The following is a 24,440-nucleotide window of genomic DNA, read 5'->3' on the forward strand; positions in this document are numbered from 1 at the left end:
CTCAAAGAAGTAATCTTTAGTAGAACTGGCTTCCATGACTGCATGGATTGAACTAAGCAAATATACCTGCTGGTCACACACACTAAAGGAGCATTATGCTAACATTTGCTTCTTACAAAAAATAAGCAATAGTTCCATTTTAGAAAGCTACTGGTTAGGCAGAAAACAATTTCAACACTTCTCCTAACTTAAGCCAATTTAGAAACACATGCAAAACCCCAGAAGACCATGCACAGTCTGAAGTGACATATGTAAATCCAGGCTACCTGTAAAATGACCAGCAGATGTTCATCTAAAATTATCTCAAAGTTTCCTATTCTCAAGCTTACTCACTTATGTTTCAAATATTCCAATGGAAAAGCTTCTCAAACACAAACCAGTATGAATAAATTAATAGCTGACACGACCAGATTTCACTGAATGACTTTCAGTTGGCACCAGCTGCATGATCCCTGAGAGTTTTAACAGACTTGAAGAACGCTGACAGGCAATCACTCTTGTGATTCTGGTTTACAGCCTTTTTCACTCACATCACCATTTTCCTAAATGTAAGAATTGTCTGCACCAGATTTGGTCAATTGTTCCATTACACACCCAGAATTAAATTCACTTTGAAAGTGATATAAAGGCCTATTGCAATAAAAGACTAACTGCACGTATATTTTTAAAAATTACTGTTCGGACACATTTTACACTTGCCATTACTAACTTACAGCGTCCCTACAGTGCACAAACATTCTGAAATGGTTTCATTCCCTCCCTTAAAGGGCTGACATGCTGTACAAAATGTGTATGTAAATCTATCCAGAAATGTAACCATGGGGCACAAGGGGGGAATAGCAACATATGAAAAATTAAAATATGCCAAGATATTGGTACTACAGAGTGGCTTTTTAAACACACCATTAAAAGACAGCTAAATTCAAAAACAAGAGTTCTCTCTAGCGGCAAATTAGAAGTACTACAACTTGTTAAAATCAGTAGGTTACAGGTGATATTCAAGGGAAAATAGGACAGAGATTATGAAATTTGCTTAAAACAAAATACTTGTAAAAAAAAAAAAATTCCCCTCAGTATCCAAAATACAATCACTACAGAAACAGATGAAGTCCATCCAGGACACCAAAAACCTCAAACAGATAAAGGTAAAGGAAGAGAACTAGGTGAACCACAAGTGGTGTGTTAAATGTAACTGGAGCACTATTTGTTTGTTTTAAATGAATTCTCTCCAGTCAGGACCACAGCCTACCTATTGCTGGAGGTTTTTTTTTTTTTTACATGCAACACAGGCTGAGCAGTATCTGTTCGAAAGAACTTAAGAAATTAAATCTTCATTGCTGAGAAGACTTGTGGGTAAGATTGACTTAATGCATTGTCAGCAGTAAACAGGACTATTCACAACACAGCACACTCCTACTTCAGTCTTTACAGGACATGGCAGGGAAAACAGGGTAAGAAATATAGTAATATCTTGTCACGTCAGATGAAGTATGTACCTTTTAACATTTATTTCCCATATAATCTACCAGTGATGCTGCAGAACAACAAACTAGTTTCATAATAAATCACGTAAAAAACAAGCATTAAAAGAGTAAAATTAAAGGAGACCAACTCACATGATAAGAGTAGGATAAAGTTTCATTACAACTTAAAAGAGCCCTTCTGAATACTACATCTGATCTAATGATGAAGACTAAAGACTCTCAAACACTTTTCTGCAGTCCAGTTAGAGCATGCATTTTTTAAATTACTTCGTTCATTTAAGCATTTATATGTGGAAGGCATGGCACAATTATACTTACTCTGTGTATAAATCTTCTATCATTGCCACAACAATGACTATAAGAGACACAGCAAAAATTTGACAACCAGAACCAATAAGCGATGAAAATATTAGAGGATGACTGGATGGTCTAAAAACATCTCCATGGACCTGCTTCCACCCGTACTCATCACCTAGATCTCTGTCCTAAGAACAACAACAAAAAATTTTTAAAGTGTAGTCATGACAATTAATGACAAACACACAAGCTAGGCATAAATTAAAGGCTTGCTTTATTAAAGCAACTTCAAGTGCAAGTATGTCTTCGCTCCTGAATGCGTCAAATCTAGGAGATGCTTATGAAGACAACAAAAGGTACTACCTGAGTGTATGATACAGTAAAATCTATCAGATTCCCTCCCTGACCCTAAAATCCACTGAAGTGCTTAGGAGTACACATAGGCTTCTATTTCTCACTCAGAATGGACCTCATTTAACCTAAGTGTGGATATGAACATTAACACGTGACTACAGACAGAATTCTGGGTTGCAGCCTAGGAGCATGTTATAAAGAAAACCAGTAACACTTTGAAGACACACATAAGGCAGTTTTCTGTCCAATTCAAGAAAGTCATTCAGAGCTGCTAACACAATGAACGTAAGAAGAGAAAACAATAAGCCTTAAAAAAAAAATATTTTAAAAAGCGTGAATGCAGATCTTACCATATCATCCATTTCTTCCTCCTTGCTGTATCTTGCATAATCTTTTCGCAAAGTTCTCATTAATATCATAGACACTAGGCCAACCAGAAATATCACCATCATAAAAGAATTGAAAATTGAAAACCAGTGAATCTACAAAAAGAAAACACATCCCTAAGGTTTAGAACTGTAAACGTGTTTCAAATTTGTTTCAATAAGGATAAATCGTTGCCTAGCAGGACAGCTTGTCAGCATTAGCTAAGTAACAATAAACCCATATTGTAAGTAACACCAGATTTGTAGAATGTCCCACTAAAACTAGCCTGTGAAACACCATACATAAAGCTTTTCAACAGCCAAGCTTGCCCATGACGAAGTTATCACAGCTTAATTAAGCACCAGCAAAGTTCAAACAACTGGCTACATACGCTCCCTTGGTAAAGGCAAGGCAACACACGATGTACTGCTGGCTTCCTAGAGAAGAGGTTTAAGAAGAGAGATGCTCACAGACAAAAAGCCAAAGGAACCATTGCTTTGCACAGGACCAAAATGCACAGCAGCATTATTTTGCCTCTGACAAGCACATCATCTGGTTTTCACCGAGCTCCAAACAGAATCCAAACGCTCTAATTTCAGAAAGTAGTATAGCTCAGTATACTACCCTTAAGGAGATTACAACCACAGCTTTAAACCATCACAACTGATATGGCCAACGGGTTTAGGCTAATGTTTTTTACTTTGCATTTACTTCAGTAAAAAGTGTACATATGACCAATTGCAGTTATTCAGTTTACAAGTTGCACAGTTGCATTCCTGAAACTTCACTGCTTCCGATCATGTGAACATATTTTCTTGAACTGCCTTGTATTTGCTGCAAGCTTGAAGCTTGCCTGCACATTTACTGAAGCACTCTAAAAAAACTGGAGCCATCCTATTTGAGCAACAGAACTATCACCTAAAATCTGTAGTCCTAGACCTGCCTGTTTCATTGTTCCAGAACACCTGGGACATCCAAAAATTCAAAGATGTCATCCAAAAATTCCATGACATCTTCTGACCTAAAGCAACCATTTCAAAGGGATATTTTGTAAGGTTGTCTTAGAAAACTACATACTCTGTGCTGAAAGAAAGATGGGTCAAGATACTTGTCAAATCGGTCTTCAAACTTCACATCTGATTTCTTCCATTTCACCTAGAGAGAAAAATTTAGACTTGAAAAGCTCATTATAATACATTCAGCTATACTCACATGCAGAAACGCAAAACGCATTTTAGAAGTGATCTACTTCAGATGTTTCCTTCAATATGAACCTAGGTTTTGGCAAAAACAATGCACTGATGTTCTTAAAGACTGATATCTACAAGGTCAGACATAGAATGAACAATCAGTCACCCTGCCTCATGGATCTCATCTTGTCTATGTTTATGTTTAAGAACAAGGAAGAATCACTCTTGCGCTGCCTCAGCTCTCGTTGTCTCTGCGAGACTAACGAAAGATGTGAACTTCTAGTTGTCAAATACAACAAACCCTTCTCATGATTATAGGAGGAGCTCAAAGGTACTCATACTGAAGATGCCAAAATCAAAATCCATCAAATGACCCGATTTTTCACTTTTGTCAAATGAATAGTTCAATGATGATGTTTTCCCCCCACAGTAGATACTTGTAAAATGATGAGGCAATACCTTTGAAAAATCCTCCCAAATTTGCCCAAGATGTCAGAACAAAGGTTAGAGAAAAGAAAGCATGTTTAAATATGTTCAAGAATGACATGCTGAAAAGCAGTGGAATTTTTCTAAAGTTTTTTTTTTTTTTTTTTCCTGACAGCACACTCCCTTTTCTCAACATTTCTATGTGCTGCATTGTATGAAAAGAGGCTTGTGGAGAACATTACTAGTGTTCATTAAGCGATGACAACACCCTCTACTTCTGCTCCCCCAACGGCAGCTGAGATCTGTTTTGCTGCCATGCACTGCAACTGGTATTCAGTGAAAATATCTGTACCTAAATTCTCTGAGCACAGTGCCCAAGAAAAAAGGTGCAGTCTAGCAGAAGTGAGAGAAGTGAGAAGACACAAGAGCAGATTTAAAACAGATGCCAATAGGAAAGAAAAGGGCATAAACTGAGATACAAGCTGGCTAGAAGGGAACTGGATAAAAGGGATCAAGCTGGACCCTAAAAGACAGACAGCCTAAAATCTGTAAGTCCACAGGATTCTGCAATCTAGACACTTCAATTGCCAATAAATACCTCTGAAACCAGCTAGAAAAGTACATGCTTATGGCCATACTATCACAGGGTAACAGCATTATTACTGCTATCAGTTACTCCACTAGGTGCACAGAGGACTGCTTTGGACTTGGAAGATTTAATCGTACTAATGAACTATATGGTGCTAATATGGTAGCACAAAGTATTTTTCAGAATTTTTGCAAGATAGTTTTCATTTTAATTTTTAAATACATTTTCAGAAATTAAACACAAATCTACACCAAAATTTTTTCAAAAACACACCAAGATTGGGAAATATCAGAATTTTCAGTGATCTTGAAAAAAATGTAGCCCCCTTGTGCATATCTTTGCAAAATACATGACAAGGAACTATCCTTTTCAACAGATGTTCTCTTATTCAGTATAGAAGAAAGCATATAAATGTCCTGAGACAGATTAAAAACACCAAGACTCAAGTATTACTCACTTTGAGGTACGATATTAATATTCTTCAGTTCAGATTACAACCCTGTTCAAGATTAGTAGCTCAAAACATTAATAGCTTTCAGCATTGTTTTAAGCAGATACATTTCTCATTACAGCATCTGCCACTGAGAAGCACTGCTTAGAACAAATCCACTGGAGACAATCTGTGAATTAAACACCACACGTGCGCCAGCCCAGCAATTGCCCAGTGGTGCCAACAGAATTGGATAGGTTAGTCTTGAGCTCTGTATACTAGAAGTACTTTAAGGGAACAACTAATGTTATTTTCATTACTGGCAGCTACTCCGTGCTGTCCACCTCAACATTCACAGAGCAAACGGACTTCACAATGCTGATGGAATTTGAAATGGAAAATTTCAAAATTTCTACCATCAATTTTGCAGTAGAAATAGGGAGATTAGTGTAAATGTAATTCTAGAAAGCACATATAAAAACCAACTATCTGTACCTCAAACTATACAACTTATTCAGCACAAGACAAATGTAATAGTGGCAAGAATATCCTCTGAAATAAAGTTTTATGCTGACACCTACTGCTAACACGTTGTAGAAAAGCAATGTATTAAGAACTAGTTTCAGCATACAAATGTGAACATGAGAAGTGAACAATTACAGATTTAAGTAACATCAAATAAATATGAAGGAAAACTGAAAAATTTAATTAATTATCTCAGATCAGCAAACAGTGTTTATTCATTACCTTTTACCATAGCAATTCAATATAATAGCAGAGGGCTTCAGAGAAAAATCTTACTAATAAGGTTATATAAATAAGACAAATTTCTACTGGAATTGGAAAAACAAAATAAGCTTTGATACTAACTGTTTGCAAAGTGTGAACGCTTACAGTGGGTTTTGGTCCTAGCTCAGGATCCAGTTCAAACGTATGATGCAAATGTCAAAGCTCCAAACATTAAGAAAATGTTTACCTACTGGGGGGTCCTCTATCATTCTAGTCTCCATACCTTTTGGGACATCTTCCTTTCCCATCAAAACACTTTTATGCAGATTACAGAAGCTTCAGTTTGTTTGAAGTGTTTCAAAAATCATCATTTTACATTTATTCTTAATAAACCTATCAAAGTTTTTCAGTAATACAAAAAAAAAAATATTTGAAGGAATGAAGATGTACCTTCCTCTAATATAGCCTGACGTATCAATACATAGCTGTAGGTATACAAGTACCTATCTTTGAGCTATTTCACTATGCAGAATTTCTTATTATAGATACATCACCAAATTACTTACTGAATATGACATCTGGATTTTTGTGTTTGGTACCAATTTCACCTTTCCTTCACTGGTCAGATTGACATCTACAATTCTATTTCCATTGTAACCAATTTCAAGTTTTTTGTAAGTCCAAAGGTAATAATCTTCTCCATTTTCATCTGCTTCTCCAACGATACCTGCATAGGAAACAAGTGTAAGCATCTATTACAGGTATGCTTTTCAAATATTCTGTAATTATTTTTTTAAAATATGCATTACAAAAGTTTTGCCAGCTAAAAAAGCAACATAACTACAGTAAAGAGAACACAGCACACCTTATATTCTTCTTTTCAACACTAATACCTGGATTACACCTTCAATCCACAGGTGTCTGCAAAAAGTATTTTGTAATGGTGTTAAAAATAAAAAAGCATGCAGCTACAAACACTGCAGAAGAAACAGAAGACACAACAACAGTTCCTCTAGTTTTATTTGGAATTCTTACCAGATAAACACCTAGCTGAATACAGATTTAATTTCCATGAACAGAACTTAGCCAAGACATCTGTATTTTCCCATCTCCTGTCTATCCCTCCACTCATTTTTCCTCCTCTTAAAGATTTCACTTTCATTCTGTATTCCTCATTAGTTGACTCTCCAACACACACTTCTTGCACACCGGTTTCCAATGCTTGCCAAGAATGGTAGTTTTTCACTACTTTCTCTGTTACTTTCACTGGAAAATTCAGAAAGTTATCATTTACTTGAAGTTTTTTATTACCTCCACCATGGAAAGCTGCTCAGATGCTCCTGGAGCATCAGAACTCAACTGAACTCGATATTAGCCATGATTAAGTTCTTACTTTTCAATAAATTACTGCAAAATGTCTAATCTACTAGAGAAAAATTCCAGAGAATGTACTATGCCGGGAAAAAAAAGAAGGTCAAATCTAGCAGTCACCAAGCTCACAGGCTACAAGTGTCATCTTTAATGTCAAGACCATCATACCAAAGATCACAGACAAGATGGAAAGCCATAGTAAAAGCAGCACTCAAGATATACAAAGCGAGGGGGCGGGGAGGGGGAGAACAAGTAGGTGAAGGATATGGAACAGGTTACCATGAAGCAGCAGGTATATGAAGGAACGGCACTTGTGCATTACCTGTGCTTTTTAATTCTCAAGGTGGTATTTTTCTGTCATGTTTTTTACTCATGCTCATCTGTCAGCATTGCCTTGTATATGCCATCCACATGAAACATGTGCCAGTTTGTGCCTATGGCATACAGTCTAACACCTGGCATACCATCTGTTCCCATGGTAGTATCCAAAACCATGACAATACAGACCTCTAAACTACTTAAAGGACATTCTGATCAATCGCTACCTGAAGGACGGAACTAACACAGTACTCCATATAGTTAGAGAGATGTCCTGAAACAAAGCCTAGCCATTCCACTCTGGGATAACAATTCAGGAAAAAATAGAAAATGGAATAATTTTACCTGAATGCACTTAAAAAGATCTAGTTGCCTTTTTCAGGTCAGAAAATAAAGTATAAAGCTTTCAAAGCCCTCAAACAGCAGTTTTAAGTCATTACCTTTAGTTACGAGTAGTTAAGAAAAGTTATTTTATGCTTAGTCTTTACTGAAAATAGAGTACTCCTTACTGGATATTTTGAGGACTTCCTAAGGAGAATTTCAAATATTAATGGCTTTGCATATGACTTTGACATCAGTAAGCCTTACCAAGGTGGAAAAACATAAAGAACATAAAAGATGACCTTAACTAAAGTTTTCCAGGAGACAGGAGGAGAGCCACAAATCCATCTGGATGAGCCCAGAGAAGTGACTGGTCTGCTTTAAGAACAGAATTAAACAGAAGTTGCCTAGAATTCTCAGCAAACATTAACACCATCTGAATCCTTTTCTTTCAAACTCTTCAGAGAATATTTACTTTCTTTTGGTAGCACAGAAAAAGGATTCTAGCCATTTACATTTAGGGAACAAAATTTTGGTTTAATTCAGCTACAAGACACAACAATAGCAGATTGGGTGATACAGTACATACAATACATGCTGGCTAGTAGGGTTCTCAGGAAAGGTAATCCAAATAAAGTGGATCAAACATGGTAGCCTTCACATAGTAACAAAAAAAGCCATTTCGGCACAAGATATTTTTTATGCAAGCTGAGAGTAACCAGTGGTGGACACTATCTCAACAAAACAAACAAAAAAACTTCTCAGTATTCAGAGTATTTCAGAGATGCCGTCATAATTACTATAGTCCTTACCCTCACGTATTTTAAGCAGTCCTAATGTTTTTCATTACAGTTACTGAAATTAGCAGCTATGTGATGACACTCAATCAAGCAAAAGATATTAGTTTTCCTTAGTATCTCTACCACCACATTACGTGGTACTAGCAAAGTCTATACAATGCAGACAAAGACACCAACAAGCTGGAGGAGCCAGCATGAGGTATCACTCGTGCCATATTCGTAACAGAAATATTTATAATAAAAACTGTTCAGTGAGCAGCAAGTCTCAGAGCTTTAAGCTTTAGGCAGCACTCAGAGCCTGAAATATTCCTGTTGTTGAACAGAGCCCCAGCAAAACCAGAATTAATGCAGATAAGCAATATTCACAGTTTTCTAGACTGTACTTGGAACACAAAGGTCAGAAAGACTTGTTCAGACTTGCAGATAAACACTTCTGATCAGTTCAGGTGCACCCACTCCTTTCTCAGCCCCCCATCAAGAACCAATTAATTTTTTTGAATAAAAACCAGGCTAATATTGACTGACCTATTTGCAGTCCTGCTAGTTTTAGCTAGCCCTCAGGAGACATAGACCAAAATCTTCAGCACCACTTGCTTTCACACCTGATGTCAGATTATATCCTTGCATAATATTACCAGTACTTACGATGCTGCGGTCATCTATTAAATACCACAACTTGAGATCCTGGTTCCAAACAACTACCAAAACCAGCTTCTTAATATCATACAAAGATCACACCTAGATTCTACATGTTTGTTAGCTGTAGCGTTAGGAATGACTTCTTGTGCATAAAAAGCATACTACTGAAGAACACTAAAAACACTGGAATCACAATAAAAGAGATTTTTCAGCTGAGAGCATAAAATGTAGTCAGTGCGTAGAAGATTTAGTAAGTATATTTGTTCCTTGGTGTTTGAGGTGAGAAAAAATGTTCCCACATAAGATCAGAAAAAAATCAGTCCTAAAAAAGAAAGTCTCTTAAGACTCACTAGCCACGCAGGATTCCAAAGAAGTCAGCTCAGCATCCATCATCCTTGGGCAGTCTAAAGCCTACGTAGCTGCCACTAGTCTAGGAAAATCATTCATTGATCTTTGGTGAAAGGCCAAAAGCATAAAAAAATATTGTAGCAACAACTATCACTTATTCACTTCCATTCAGTTTATATCTACAACAGGGAGATTAAGGCTTGGGGGTTTGGTTGATTGCTAACAGTGCAAAGTGCAATGCGCAGAGCACTCTTTACTAGGTATGTGATCACAGGTTACAAGGGAGTAACAAGAAACAGAGAGCTTAGGATACAATGGCAATAAGGACACACAAATTTTTATTCAAGCACAAGCACTTCTAAGTCCAGATTAGTAATACTCAGCAAGAGCAATTTTAAGAACTGGAACAAGTAAAATAAAACTCCTTCACATAACCACAGACTGCACATGCAAAACTGTTAAAAGCCTCTAAATTACCATAAAAGCAAATTAAAACAGCTCTTGCATCAGTAACAAACACAAGAACCAGCAAAATAAAGTTTAAACACTGAAAGAGTTTTACAAAAGTTGTTATTCATAAACACATTACCATGGACCTTATATCTGACCTATCTAATTACCACTCACTTGAACATTTAAAAGAATTTAACCCTAAGAACTTGATACTATTAAATCAGTGTTTGAGAAACAAAACAGCTTTTCACTGTTTTTGTAATTCACTAGTACAAGCCATCCTACTGTTCTTTCAATGCAATAATCCTTTAACTTATTTGTATTATTTGGTTACATAAGTTCTACATACCTGTGAGATTCTTGTAATAAAGCTTAGTCATTAAATGACTCATGAAACCCACTAGCACAGGACTCCTGTAGTTGTAATCAAATTATTTATGCATAATATCACTCACCCCATATTGGCAAGTCATCAATATACATCTGGTACCAATAGTGATTTTTGATAGCATACACAAATGCATCTCTTCTTCCTTTGTCCAGGTCAATTTCACAGTAAGTAGTCTGCATTACATCATCTGCAAAAAATTAAAGCACAGTTAATGATTTATTAATGAGCCGGCTCAAAGCAAAGGCAAACCAAGCAAATGGAGAAATGGTCATTGCTGGAGTTTTTAACCCCTCTTGGCTACCCTCAAGTAGGTAACAGAGAACGACATGTAGAAAGGAACCATAAAGAGCAATTACATGATTGTTTTTGTAATTCTACCCTACCACATAGGGAAGCTTCCCACAGACTGGATAAGGAAAGGTTTCAAAGTATCCTTTTGCTATTTCACCCACACTAAATTAAGATCCATTCGCTGATGGCAGCTTTAGCTGGACAGACCATGAGACCTCTTTTACTTTAACAAGATGTATTAAATTATTAACAAATACTTAAAACTGTGTACGATATTATCTCTCCATTTTAGTATAATCAGGCTCACTGACTAGGAATACTGTTCATAAAAACTAAAACTTCTAAAAAAGTTCTCAGCAATTTTCAAAAAACTACCATAAAGGAAAAAACCAAAGCAATCAGCGTAAAGGTAGAGAAGAAGGACAGAAGACAAAATTGGAGTAACGCAAAGAATGCACAAGAGGCTGCATTTGGAAATGAAATAAATCCACCTCTTTGAGCCAGAAAGCTATTTTTCCCCATCTACAATTCATAAGTAATGCAGTTCGCAGCCATTCTTTCGCATCCCAATTTCCTTCCCTAATGTTTCCTTTTTAAGTGTAAACAGACAAAAGGGCTCATATTTACAAGAATTCAGGCAGCAAAAGATTTACACACACACCCCCCCCTTCACTTCTCTGTAAATATTTTCACTTTGAAATAGTGAAACAAAGTGATCATAAATCATTCCAGCTCCCTCTCTCTCTGTGTTTTGTCATCACTGGAATCGAGGACCCATTTCTACTAGACAAAATTAATTTGTGCCCCAAGTACAGCTCTAATCTGTGTCGAAATTCAGCTTACTTTCTCCTATACATTAACTGCAATATAAAGCTTAAAAAGAAAATCAAATCACCTGCACAGAAAAAGCACTGGCAAGTAGAGTATTTCCAACACAAAACATTTTTTCTCTGATAACATCAATTTGTCAAAATGAAAATATGCACAGTACCTCTGGTCAAGCAAAACTGAAGCAAAGCCTGGTGAAGCAAGACAGTAAGAAACCAGCCAAGAGCAGTCCTGCATAGTTGCAGTGATTTCCTACAGCCCTGGAGAAAATAGTGCCCCTGGCTATTCTGGAACAGATGCATCTCTTTCTTCTATTTCTTATGAAAGCTTTAGTATTTTCTATTTTTGTTTCTTCCAAGACCTCATGAATGCACTCTAAGCTTCATTTTTTCACTGAAAAAAAATTATCATTTTTCAGACTGATTTATTAGGCGATAAAACTTTTGCTGGGGAAAAAAAGAGAATAACAAAACCATTCAAGTCAACAAGTGTCCCAAGAGGACTTTTAGACCATGGATTACATTTTCAGGACCTGTACTGGTACATTCAGGAGGGGGAAGCCATTAAAGTTGGCACCACAGACTTACAAATCCAGGCCTCAGTTTGCATTTACACCTCTACTGAGCCGGATCCTATACTTTTGGCACTATGTTCCCCCCAAAAATGCCTCTGCTTGGCACTTTTTCACTTTAACAGATTTTTTTTTTTTTTTGAGTCAGCTTGACATTAATTAAAAGAAGAAAAATTAGAATCCCTATCTTCTGGATTTGTTGCTAAGTCGGGATTAATTCTTTCTAAAATACTTGGCACTTTATTGCCACTCTCTAGCAGTTTCATACTATGCTCAAATAAAGGATAACACCTTTCTAATGTTACATTTTTTAACTCACAAAGGATTGTTCAACACGCAGAGGTCAAATGAAAATATACTGTGAATTAAAGTAAGGGTAAAAGAGAAACTGGTAGAGCCTGTTAAAAGAAGCATTACCTAACAGAGGCCTGATCTGGGGGAGCGCTGGGGGGCCAGGCTGGTTTTAGGGAGCTCTCTCCTTACTGGTTCACCCACACACGTGGCGGTACCAGCACAACTGAAGAACAACATGGGGATGGGAACAAGTGCTACCAGTGAAATAAAAATCACATGAACTACAAGTGCTCTTTTTAGAGACCTTTCCCATTTTATAGGCTGACTATAGGAGCCTCTGTTTGTAGTTATTAACCAAGACAAATTTGGTATTTGTTAGATTAGATTACAATCCAATACCAAGTTACTCCATGGGCTTTCAGACCCCTGGAATTTGTCACTTTTTTTTTTTTTTAAACTAACTGAAATGAGCCATTCTGCATCTAATACTCTAGGATGTAGGAAAAAAAGACTTTGAAATGTAATTTGAAGTGAAATGACTGCATTAACATCCAACCAGGCTGCAGACAGCAGCATGCCACCAAAAAAAGGTCTTCATCCATTTTAATGGATTTTACTCCCGGTATTGAGAATACCAAAAGACATCACAGAGATATTACAATCAACTGTGGATCAACTACATTATGAATTACTCCAGTGCATATACGCACCAATGCACATACAAAAAACCCCAGCAGAATCGTTAGAAACAACCTCATTCAAATCTTGCAAAACATGTATGTGACTTTACATATAGTATATGATTTCACCCTCAGCCATACTACACAGTACAGTTCCTCTCACCTCCCCCTAAAGCAACTGAAAGAAGGCAAGACGAATAAAGACAAGTGCTCCTTTCTCCAGCCACTGAGAACGGTGAAGCTGTCATTTAGTTACAAGACAGGATTAGACGGTTAAGCTTAAGTCCGCTGTGTTAAATGTTTAAATGAAAGTAGCTTAGAACAACATTCAGTGGCTGGGGAAGCTGAAGTCTAGATCTAGTAAAGCTGTAATGAAGTAAGTTTTGCATATTTTAAGATAGTTCTTCCCCAAGTTATGGTTGTGTGTGTGTCTGACAGGAGTGTGAAGTCAGAAGTAGGTTTTGTGTTGTGTCAACATCAGGGATGTCAAAGAGGTAACATCTGCTATAGAAGACAGCTTCAGTAATGTCAGTAGCACATAAGCAAGTTTTAAGAGCATGAAAACAAGACTCATTACAAAAGCAGGTGCACTTATGCCAGATTTCAAAGTTCCCATGAACAGTCAGATCAATTGGGTTTTATTCAAACATATAAATCATATAAAACCTCATTATATCTGACCATCTCCTAGTACAACACTGAACATCATACTGAATGGCTGTCACATTTTCTAGAGGTGTTGCAGAAGGAAGTCTTGGGCAAGGAGTTCTCACTTAGAAGTATGGTCATTTAATAACATTTCTAAATAAGCACAAAATTCAAGTATGTTAAAAAAACCTTTTCCCCTTTAAATTCATCTTCTCTAATTGGTACTTTATGGCAATGTCAAAAATTAATTTTCTAATTGAAGTCACTATGATCTCAATGTTCAATACATTTAATAATTCATTAGGTCTCAGCTGTAATGTAGAGGATGTCAATTCAAATACTTGAATAAAGAACTTGACATATTACATAAAAAGCATTATTACTCTAGATTTAGCTTGAAAAGAGAATTAAGCCAACTGAAAACTTAAAGTTATATTACCATATAAGTGCATGTTAATAATTGATTACTTTCTTCACAAAGGTATTTGTACAGATTTGAGACCTGTGATAAAAGAACAACTTTGTTCATATTTGTAACAGAGGGAAATCCAGAGATCCTGTATGGTTGCAGGTATCCTTTCACATGACACATTTTTAAATACAAAAAGAAACACTACTTCATGGATTCTTGAATACAGTGTAGATTTGCCCCACTAGTCACCACTATAAGCATTCAAGTACAAACCTCCATTCTCAGCAGAATGCGTTTCTGCAGAGCCATAGTTTTCTTATTCTATTTCAAAAATACAAGCAAGGTCCACTGATTCAACTGACAGTTTTACTTACACAGTCTGCAGTACTTCACTTACTGACAGCTGCAGCCTAAGTAATTCTTTGAATATGATGAACAATACGGAGTTTCACGCTTACCTGCTACTGCTGTCCAGTCAAACTATGCTGAGAAGAAGGGAACTGGAACAATTCTAATTCTCCCTTACTCACTCCAGAGGATGAAAATATAGAAGTATAAAATCCAAATCTAATTTAATGTTGTAAACTCTTATGACACTCATTTAAAGAGGAAAAATACCTGTAATTGTTAGCCTTGCCACAATTCCAAACACACATGAGGAAAAACATGATTACCTGTTATCTCAGATATGATTCACATATTCATGAAGAAAATCTGTACAAGTCTTTCAGATGGTCATGCTAACATTTTGAAAAGCAGGTCCCTATGATTAGGTATTTAAATGCATATTCAAGCATCTAAATGATTATTGAAAGGTACTTGAGCAGCTTTTAATTATTTCAGCTGTAGATGTTAGATAGTCAACACTCCTTGAAGCCATATCTTTTTCTTAGGAATATATGAATCTATGGGTGCCAAAACATAAGCTTCTATTTGTTAAGAAAAAAAAAAACAAACCCCACCCACAAATCACCAACAACTGTTTCAATTTCATTGCAGCAACTTCTGGACTACTGGTGCAGAGGTGGGAGCATGGATCAATCACAATGAGATAAAATTTATCCATTACAAAATAAAATTCAATTTCACTGATATAATTCAGTTACAATTATTTAAAAAAAAAAGTGAACCCCACTTCAGCCAAGAACAAGATCTACCATTAAAGAGTCACCAAAAAACTGAGCTACCATCACATTTCAACAACTAAATTGGAAAAGAATTCTCTATAAAAATGCTAAATTTTAAGGGCTGGTCTATGAAATTTATATTTTCCTACACGCATTTGATATAAATTGTACTGGTTTTATGACAGCTTTTAAGCCTGTAAAAAATTAATCTCAGACACCAATCTTTTGCTCTTTTTTTTATTTTAAAAACCTGTATATCAAGGGGATTTGGATTTCAACAAATTCTACATAATTTTATATTAAATAAGTACTAATAACTACTGCTACAATTAATTTGGGAAAAAGGCTATTTTAATACTTTTAATAGCAGATTAAAGATAGTAAAATAGAGTTGACTCCCATTCAGATTTCACTTCATGGATCCACTGCTAGAAATGCTAAAGCACCTCCTGATACAGAAGCTGCTGGATGCCAGCTGACAGCAAAGAGATTATTGTCTTCATCTTTTATCCAGAGGACACAGATTGTATGGGAAAAAACTAGAAGTGCACATGGACAGCTTCCCAGATCATGTACACATACTTAGTCATCAACCAGCTACCATGTACCATCTGCTTTAGAGAAAAGCATCTGACCTGCAGCCACTTTGGTTAGGAGGTAAATTCACTGCCAGTCCAATACAGATTATCAATCTACACAGAGCACCAATGTGTTAATAATAATTTTTTAAAAAGCAACAAAGGACATAGATGAAGAGGAATTCCCCACCTGCTGGGAAATGTACCAGCACATCAATCACTTATACTCACAAGCCATAAACACGTACTTCTTTTTGAAATCTCTACTCTTCCGTACCTGTTCAAAGCCTGTTTTGAACAACATCATCCCCAGCCTGTCTGGAAGAATATACTCTAATAGAGCAACTACATACCTGGTATGCACTGGTAAAGCAATTAGAGGTGCAAAAAGGCACCTAAAAAAACTAGTATGAGCGGAAGACCAGACCGTAAACCCTGAAGAAATCGCACTCAAATTTTCACAATAAATAATACTTAAAATAGAGAAAATCTAAACTTTCTGTGTCAAAACATCAGCACAAGCAGTTGTGAATCAGAATCTGAACCTCCTAACCTGAAAGCAAAATAAGACTTACGGAAAACAGGTTTAGCTGTTGTAAAGAACTACGGAAGACAACAGATAAACTAATATGACAGGGACATAATTAAAATCAAAACAATCACAAGGTACAAAAACCACAGCACTTTTCCACCATTCTGAGTTTGTGTTAGTCCAGGATGACTTTGGCTCCCTGTAGTTCTGAACTCCAAAAGACTTCTCTTAACCAAATAGGAATGGTATCAATTTTTATGTATTGAGGAACTGGAGGTTCGGTATTGCCCAAGTTGTACTTATTTTTGTTTAATTAAACAGATGTTAAATATCTTTTTTCTAAGTGTTAAAGAATTACCAAACCAAAAACTCATTAATTTCTCCATTATTGGAGTATTTTACAGAAGTATTTGAGAGCGTATTCACAGAAGGATGGATTTGCCCAATGCTCTGCTCTGTGTATTTCCCTCAAACGACAGAAAATACTCTGGAAAGCTAAACAACATCTGACTACAGGCTATACAGTGGTTACAAGAGGAGAGAAAAGACAAACTGAAAGTTTCATCTACCTCATCTGTTATTTCTGGAAAAACAAGATGAACACGCTTTGCAAACCTAAACCAGCCTGACTACTGCATGCACTTCTGGTACAACAGAGGATCTAGTGGTTTTGGACCACTAAAGAAGAAAATTTTTCAAGCATTTCAGCCAGTTCTTGATGTGGAGCCAGTCCATTTCCTTCCCTTGATATCATCTCAACATTGCCACTATAAAAACAGATTACTAAATTACTACCTCCAGGTCAGTAAGGAAAAGGGCAGGTCCAGGATGGAAGTGCTGAGAAGTGAGCTACAGAACAGCACAATCTGCTCAGCACTCCCAGTCACAAAATGGCAGACTTGATCTACCAAAAATTTTATATGATAGGGGAATAAATTAACTAGGGATAATCTTCAGAAAATAGATCTGGCAATAGGACACTTCATAACAGTAAACATTAACTCACCTTCCAGTCTTTTCAATTTGGTGCTGCATCTAGAAAGTACACTTGTCACTGGAATAACATGAGCTCTTTATAAAGACGGAGCCATTAAACGAGATAAAAATTACACATATAACTGGCTGTAAAAATAAATATTTATCACATTCTAACAACAGAAGTTTTACTTAATCTTCACAGCCATGTTGAATAGCTGCCAGTTGCCTTGTCTGGTCTTTCCATTTTGCATTTCCGAGCATATTCTGTGAGGTTTGACAGGAAAACTATTTCTGCCATATTGAATAAAATTTTCAGCAGGCTACAAGTCTTACAAACCAGTCATAGGACTGTTTTCCAGTGTTTGTGCAGGTACAGTTCCTTTTTTTAAAAGGAAAGATTCAACTCCAAATTCCTTTAACGCAGAGATGCTATCCCCTATGCAACTTAAAAATTTATGTAGAATTTATAGTTTTAACAAACGTTTCATCTTTTATTCCACTTATCCTACTTGTAAGAAAAACACCATCAAGTCTCTTATTTTGCAGATGTCCAGTTTTGGATAAAACTTTTGTAACTTAGAGAAACTAAGTCCCATCTGATTGCAAATGCTCAGACAAAAAATACTATGCTTAAGCTCTCCATCCAGTTAAGCACTTGTGATGCAATGAAGTGTAGCCCTCTAGGGAAAAAAATTACATATAACACAGAAACTGAAATCGGATAAATAGATAAATGTTATAATTCAATACAGATAAAAAGAATCTGTTATTATTTGAAGCTCTACAACTACCAGTTACAGATACCTGAATGGACTCTGGGTACCAAAGAAACACACAGAGAAATTATGCAATAGAAGACTCACCCTCTAACACCAAGAAATGTATTTGTGAAAGAAGTTAAATGTCATCTCTGGAACAGTATGGAAAGACGGAGAGGACAGGAAACAACAGAAAAAAACCAGGCCAGCTCCATCCTGACTGGCATATGAGTTCAAGCCAATAATATAAAGGTATTTGTCAAAGGTATTTTAAACTAGATGGTAAACAGAAGAATACAATAATTAACTTTGTGTTAAGGTAGAACTTTGAGATGTTGAGTCCTTGCTACTCCTTTCCAACTGCACTGAGTCTGCAAGTATTCAACATCATAGGAAAAAATTACATCATCAGAATTGATAATTCCAGAATATTAACTCCAGTAAATATACCTCTAATCAGTCATACGCAGAAAGCTTAGTTTTACTTTATAAAATGTAATCAGTTACTTCAGAAGCATGTATCTGCTGCAAGCATCTTCCTCAAAGGGCACATAGATGAAAACTTCACTGTAAACTGAAAAGCCAATGGTAATAGACAACCTTGCAGGGTGTTTCAAGCAACAACACAAAATACACTCAGTTGCTAGCAGCAGCAAACTTTCAGTTGTTCTAGTTCAAAAATCAAGTTTTAAGGGTTCGTAGCTTTTCTTAAGTGACTAAATGCACTTTCAATTGCTTACCTTTAAATTTGATGTCAAGACCACTAAATTCCAATTCAACTCCTTGAAGTGCTTCTCCTAGGGTTTCATGGTAATGGCTGATGCTTTTTTTTGATCCCACACAGAAAGGAAGAGAGAAGTATTTGTATGTTTCTTGACGATTGTGGTAGGGTCCTACTGTATTCATCCATAAAACAACTTCCTCTTTATCTTGGTACTGAAAGATAAAGTTACTGAGTTAGATGAGAAGTTTGGCAGAATAAAAATTTTCAAAATATTAATTCATATTAACTAGCAAGGCAGGATTGAACAATCACAGGCAACAGTTACATTTAAAGACAGCTGAGTATTTTTGTCTTTTGGGTGGCAGGGATTCTGTGACAAGACTTTCAGCCTGCTTTCCTACAAAAAAAAAAAACACTTCGTTGATCATACGGTTTCTTAGATCCTATCACTGAAGTATCAGAAAAGGAAGATTCATACAAATTTAGTAGAGAAGCAGAAGCGGAGAAAAGCTGAACTCTCAAAAATAAATAAGCTTTTACAAATTTTGTGCAAGTTAAAAGCATCAGACAAAAGCAAAACTCTACTTATCTGCACTGAGAGAAAGGAAATATCAGACTACCATCTTGTTAAACAAGATGTTAGCAAATAAATCAGGCAATCTACCCATGGTGATTGGTATACTGTATTTTCCCAAAATGCAACTCCTTTTCATTTTTGTAATGGTATAAATTACATTCAAAATTCCCGGAAGAGCGCAATGCCTCACAGGAAGCACTAAAATTAAACTGTGGCATACCTACAGTAGCCAAGAGACAAAAATTCAGACAGAAGGACTGTATTTTGATGCATTTCCAACATTCTCACAGTGAAAAAACCAGAACAGCAAGATGTCTGGTGGCTGCCATGAAATTCTTTGTGAGAACATCCACCCTTCACTTTCCACAGCTACTGCTGGCCAGGAAAACTTATTCCTTGGCTAGGAGCCAGTAATTTTTTTCAAGCCCTTGTAACTTTTCAACAACGCAAGTCGTCCTGAAAGCCATTCATCTATCAGTATTCAAACACTGCATGAATTCAGCAGAATTAAGTGACATGAAATCATTACTTGCACCATATCTGAATGCATCTGGATGAGGTATCCAGTTTGCTGGTTACTACAAAGACTCTCACCCAAGTCAACTTCTTCACCCGCTATAATTTCAACAGATTAGGAAGGACAGTGATCTAACTTTTAAGGCCGAAAAAATCCCCTACTTATAACTGTACCCACCTGCTAGCACAATCACCATATAGATCCTTTTTTTTTTTTTAGAAGTACAGAAGAATAAAGTACTATTTTAAGACCAATACTCAAACACAGAACACACTGGAGAGGAAAAGAAAGTCAAATGTTAATTAGCCGTAACTATTTCATAGCACACAGCTGAAATACTGAATACAGTTCTGCATCTCCCTTTTAATAAATGAACAAAAGTTCTTCAACTCCATTTATTCTGAATAACCTATTGGTATGACTGTGGTTAACTCAGAAACAATTAGCTACATGTGGAATGCAATAAATTCTTCAGATGAGCTGTTTAAAGTTAAACTCAAGGATTTAAACAAACATGCTTTGGGAAATAATTTAATCCCTTTATACTAACACGTCATCTCAATTACAAGCATCATCTTTTTTGTTTACAAAAATGCACAATGGTCATTCCAGCCTCTTATGTGAGCTATCTCCAAAAAGAAACTTTAAATATCTTACTAATTTCATTCTCAGCTGCAGCAGAGACCAAACACTTACCAGTTTCACAAACCTGCCCATTTGCAGAGCACACTCTTCGGAACATTTCTGACAGGTAAAGAATGTCAATGAAGGAGCAAAGAAAAAGTAAACACCACAGCAAAAGAAAGCAGACATTCCTTCTCTCTGCCAGCAACCAGAAAGGTTATACCAGTGCAGCACAGTTGTCCAACTTCAAAGAAAGTTGGGAAAGAAGGAAGAAAGAAAAATCACAGTTCCAGCCCCCTCAGCAGCAGAAGCAGATAGTGGAATCTGCACTATGATACCACATCTAGCTCTTGCCAATGTAACAAGGGACAAGTGGGTCCATATCTCTTTCTAGTCTATTATGCCTCGCATGTCTTCTGTTTCTTCCTCTAAGAGATGCAGAACATATCTTCAGCTTTTTCCCAAAATGGTCTTAAGTTGTCAAGAGCCCCCTTTAGTATTACTCATTGTAATGCAACAGCTTACATGTGAACTGAGCTATGTCTCTGTGCAACCTTCAGTAATAGAATACAACAACATCCTTCGGTCTGTGAATTCATCTTTGACCGTGCCTGAATAAGGAAAGCATTGACCACCACTTTAGTGTCCCGTTTCTGACTTGCTTCATACTGAGTTGGGACCTCTGCATTTTTGGAACTATACCAGATCACCTTCAAGTGACAGAAACCAACTTCTTAAGAACATGTTATTCAAAATCTTGTTACATTTTCTCATCTAATAATGTAACTACCTCGTAATTGCAACCTCTACAATAACAAATTTGGTCTTTGCTTGTCTCTTATCCGCATGATGCTTAGGCCTCCTGCAGAGCATACAAGTTTTTCCCACAATGACTCCAAGATGCCGTCAGTCTGCTCTGGAGAGAAAAGGGACCAAACCAAACATAAGCAAAGAATTCAGACTACATTTATTACTTCCTCCTTTCTCACAACCATCCCAGAACAGCACAAGAGAAATCTGTTCAGGATTGCTACATGGCACCTCACCCACCCCAGGCTACACCTCCCTCACAATCAGAAAGTCCCCAGCCACAGCGCTTTGCAATCCATCAGGTGCTCCTAGTGCCCTCCCAAAATTAAAAGGTCTGTAGCAAGTAACCCAGCTTAAGCAACTTCAGCCTGAATTTGGGGGTGGTGTCTAGTAGAAACTCGAACAGATTTTCTTCTCCCTGTATTTGTCGGGCTTTGCTCATTCTCAATTATAAAAATGAGCTTTCATATTTAAATATGTTTCCCTATCATGACATATCTCATCCTTATAATCTTACCCTGGTGGCAGGGTAATTTGGTGGCAAGAACTCAGTGCTATCAAAGAGTTCAAGTTTGTGGTGGTTTGGGTTTTTTAGATTTTTTTTTTTTTTAATTTTTCATTACTGCCTTCACAATGTCAAAGCATCTAAAACAAATAACAGTGTCAACACACAGGAAAAAAAATCTTATTTAGGCAAGACAAAGAACTAGAGTATCTCGTAGGACCTCTGTATGAGGACTTCTAGGTTTGGTGAAGGCCAACATACAACACAGCTTCCAGCAAAAATATAACACTATGAGAAAGATAACATAAAATAAGTTGCTAAAGAAAGCCCTGGTTCCAAAGGAGCCACAGCACTCAGGTATGCTGTATCAGTACCAGCCAGATTTCGGTCAGCACATTTATTGTCAGTCTTGCAGTAGTTTCAACTACTGTCATGCTCTTTTATATCTTCTTTCAGCATATGTGAAGTCTCCTGCAAACTGTGGAGAACTTGGAGCCATAGAAAACAGGAAGAAAATTTCAGCTCCATAGCACCACCTTTCATTCTCGGCAGAAAGAACACATTGACAATTCTCATTTCATCAGGAACCGATCAGCCTAAGACACACTGGACAAAATGACAAAACAGAAGAACCCCAAATTCTTATTTTTACTGTTCTGATATTGGCTGATGAGCCAATATCAACTGTACCCTCTGAGCTCTGAACACAACAGAGGAAATCAAAATCCTATTGCCTTCTGTTAACCTTAGCAGGCAAGTCACCAGTAACTCAGTCAAAACCAACACAGAATAAGACAGGAGGTGACGAGTCCAATGGTCTCTTTCAAAAATTGTTATACAGCAATATAAAACTTGCATAACCAACTGTAAGTGTGATAGTTTCCTTATCTTCTGCTACATGATCAGCAAGCAAAATACTTTGACTCATTGAGATTCTGCCAGATCCCAGAAAACATGAAAAAAGTATCAAGTACTCCCTATCAATACAGGTACGGAACAAACAAAAGAGGAAGTCGGCTACAATGTGCAAGAATATCCATGTCACACATCCAACAAGTTAAATTCGCCAACAATAGCTGTCATCTTAAGAGATCTAAATAAAAATTTCTTGCTCTCATTCCACATATGATAAGGGTCCTGAGTCACTATTTGACCCATCACTGCTATGAGACTTTTAGAAAAGAAACAAACATATTCCTATTACAGCTATATCTAAACTACTGAGGCTTGCAACAGGGGCAAGTAGTAATGAAATAACATGTCAAACAGTAAAATAATCTGAAGTAAAATTAATGATCTGCAGAGTAGACTCCAGATCATTTGAGTGACATAAATCTAATATCTAGAGTTACACTTACACACCAATGCCATTTTATCTTCATCCTTTATGAAAACAAGTGCCAAACATCTTCCTAACATGAAGGACTTACTTTGCTGTACTGAAGTACTGCTATTTCAGAAATTCTTTTTTGTTCTTCATGCTCTTTCCCAACTCATTTGTACAGAATTAGACGGTGGAAAGGCAGCTTTTCATATGCTAGAAGATGGACACCAGTGTCCTATTAAGATCACAGTAACTAACAAGGCAAAAAAGGTCAACAAATAAGATACTGCAATCTCTACCCTGGTATTTTTCAGCAAGCTCTTCTGATTTTGGTTCACATCAAGGGACAACATACTGCATATAGCTCAGAGATCCTAGTTAAATTCACAAGGCACAAGCATTTGGCAACTTGGTAATGGTGCCAGAATTCACAGTGTTCACTACTTCCAAACATGAGAAAAGACTACAAAACACAATTTTAAATACCTTTAACTTAATGTCATTTACGAAAAATGTAGTACTCATTCTGTAAGCATAGCAAGTTTGGCTTTGCATCTTTTTCTGCACTAAGCTTAATATCAGCTCGGCAATTTCAGTAACTACATGGAGTATATAATGATCTATTTCAACTGTGCAAAACCACAGGGGCGGCCTGAACAAGCCTCAGCATCAACACAAGTTACCTACCATATGCTGGTACAATCTGATTAATGGGAGGTAAACCTTCAGAAACTTTTTTCTGTAATTGCCACCCAGGTGGTGGAGGACCAATCTGCACCTCAAGTGCAACCCTGTATCAGCTACAATCCTCATCACAGCTGGGGACATCTGTTCCAAAGCAGCACAATATGGTCACACTGCCTGTTCAGAGCACTGAGCTATAGAGATGTCATGCATGGGCACGTAAAATCACGTTAAACCCACCCATAGCTGCGACAAGGCAACACTACCGTTCCAGTCCCCTGCAGAGTATTAAACTGGCACGAAGCTTGCGCAGTTTGACCTGGCCAAGCATGGACTTCTTCCATGACAATACAACTACTGAAAACTTGGGTGTGTGACCCACTTTGAGGCTTAATACAAAGACAATTTCCATACATCTGTATGGTTTAAAAACAATTCAAGCATAGCAATACTGAGACTGTCTTCAGCACAG

At 36.8% G+C, this 24,440-nt stretch overlaps 1 protein-coding gene across 1 annotated transcript in view; it reads right to left on the minus strand.

Moving 5' to 3' along the window:
- TM9SF3 (transmembrane 9 superfamily member 3) overlaps positions 1-24,440 on the minus strand; it is a 51,150-nt gene that overhangs the window by 22,140 nt on the left and 4,570 nt on the right. Inside the window, exons 2-7 of the mRNA XM_059820966.1 lie at positions 18,944-19,139; positions 10,571-10,693; positions 6,432-6,592; positions 3,579-3,656; positions 2,486-2,617; positions 1,803-1,969 (exon numbers count right to left, since the gene is read on the minus strand). Of these exons, the coding sequence (XP_059676949.1) occupies positions 1,803-1,969; positions 2,486-2,617; positions 3,579-3,656; positions 6,432-6,592; positions 10,571-10,693; positions 18,944-19,139 (857 nt within the window). The remainder of the gene's footprint in view (positions 1-1,802; positions 1,970-2,485; positions 2,618-3,578; positions 3,657-6,431; positions 6,593-10,570; positions 10,694-18,943; positions 19,140-24,440) is intronic.

Source organism: Gavia stellata, chromosome 9 (genome assembly GCF_030936135.1).
Source record: "Gavia stellata isolate bGavSte3 chromosome 9, bGavSte3.hap2, whole genome shotgun sequence".
Lineage (NCBI taxonomy): Eukaryota > Metazoa > Chordata > Aves > Gaviiformes > Gaviidae > Gavia > Gavia stellata.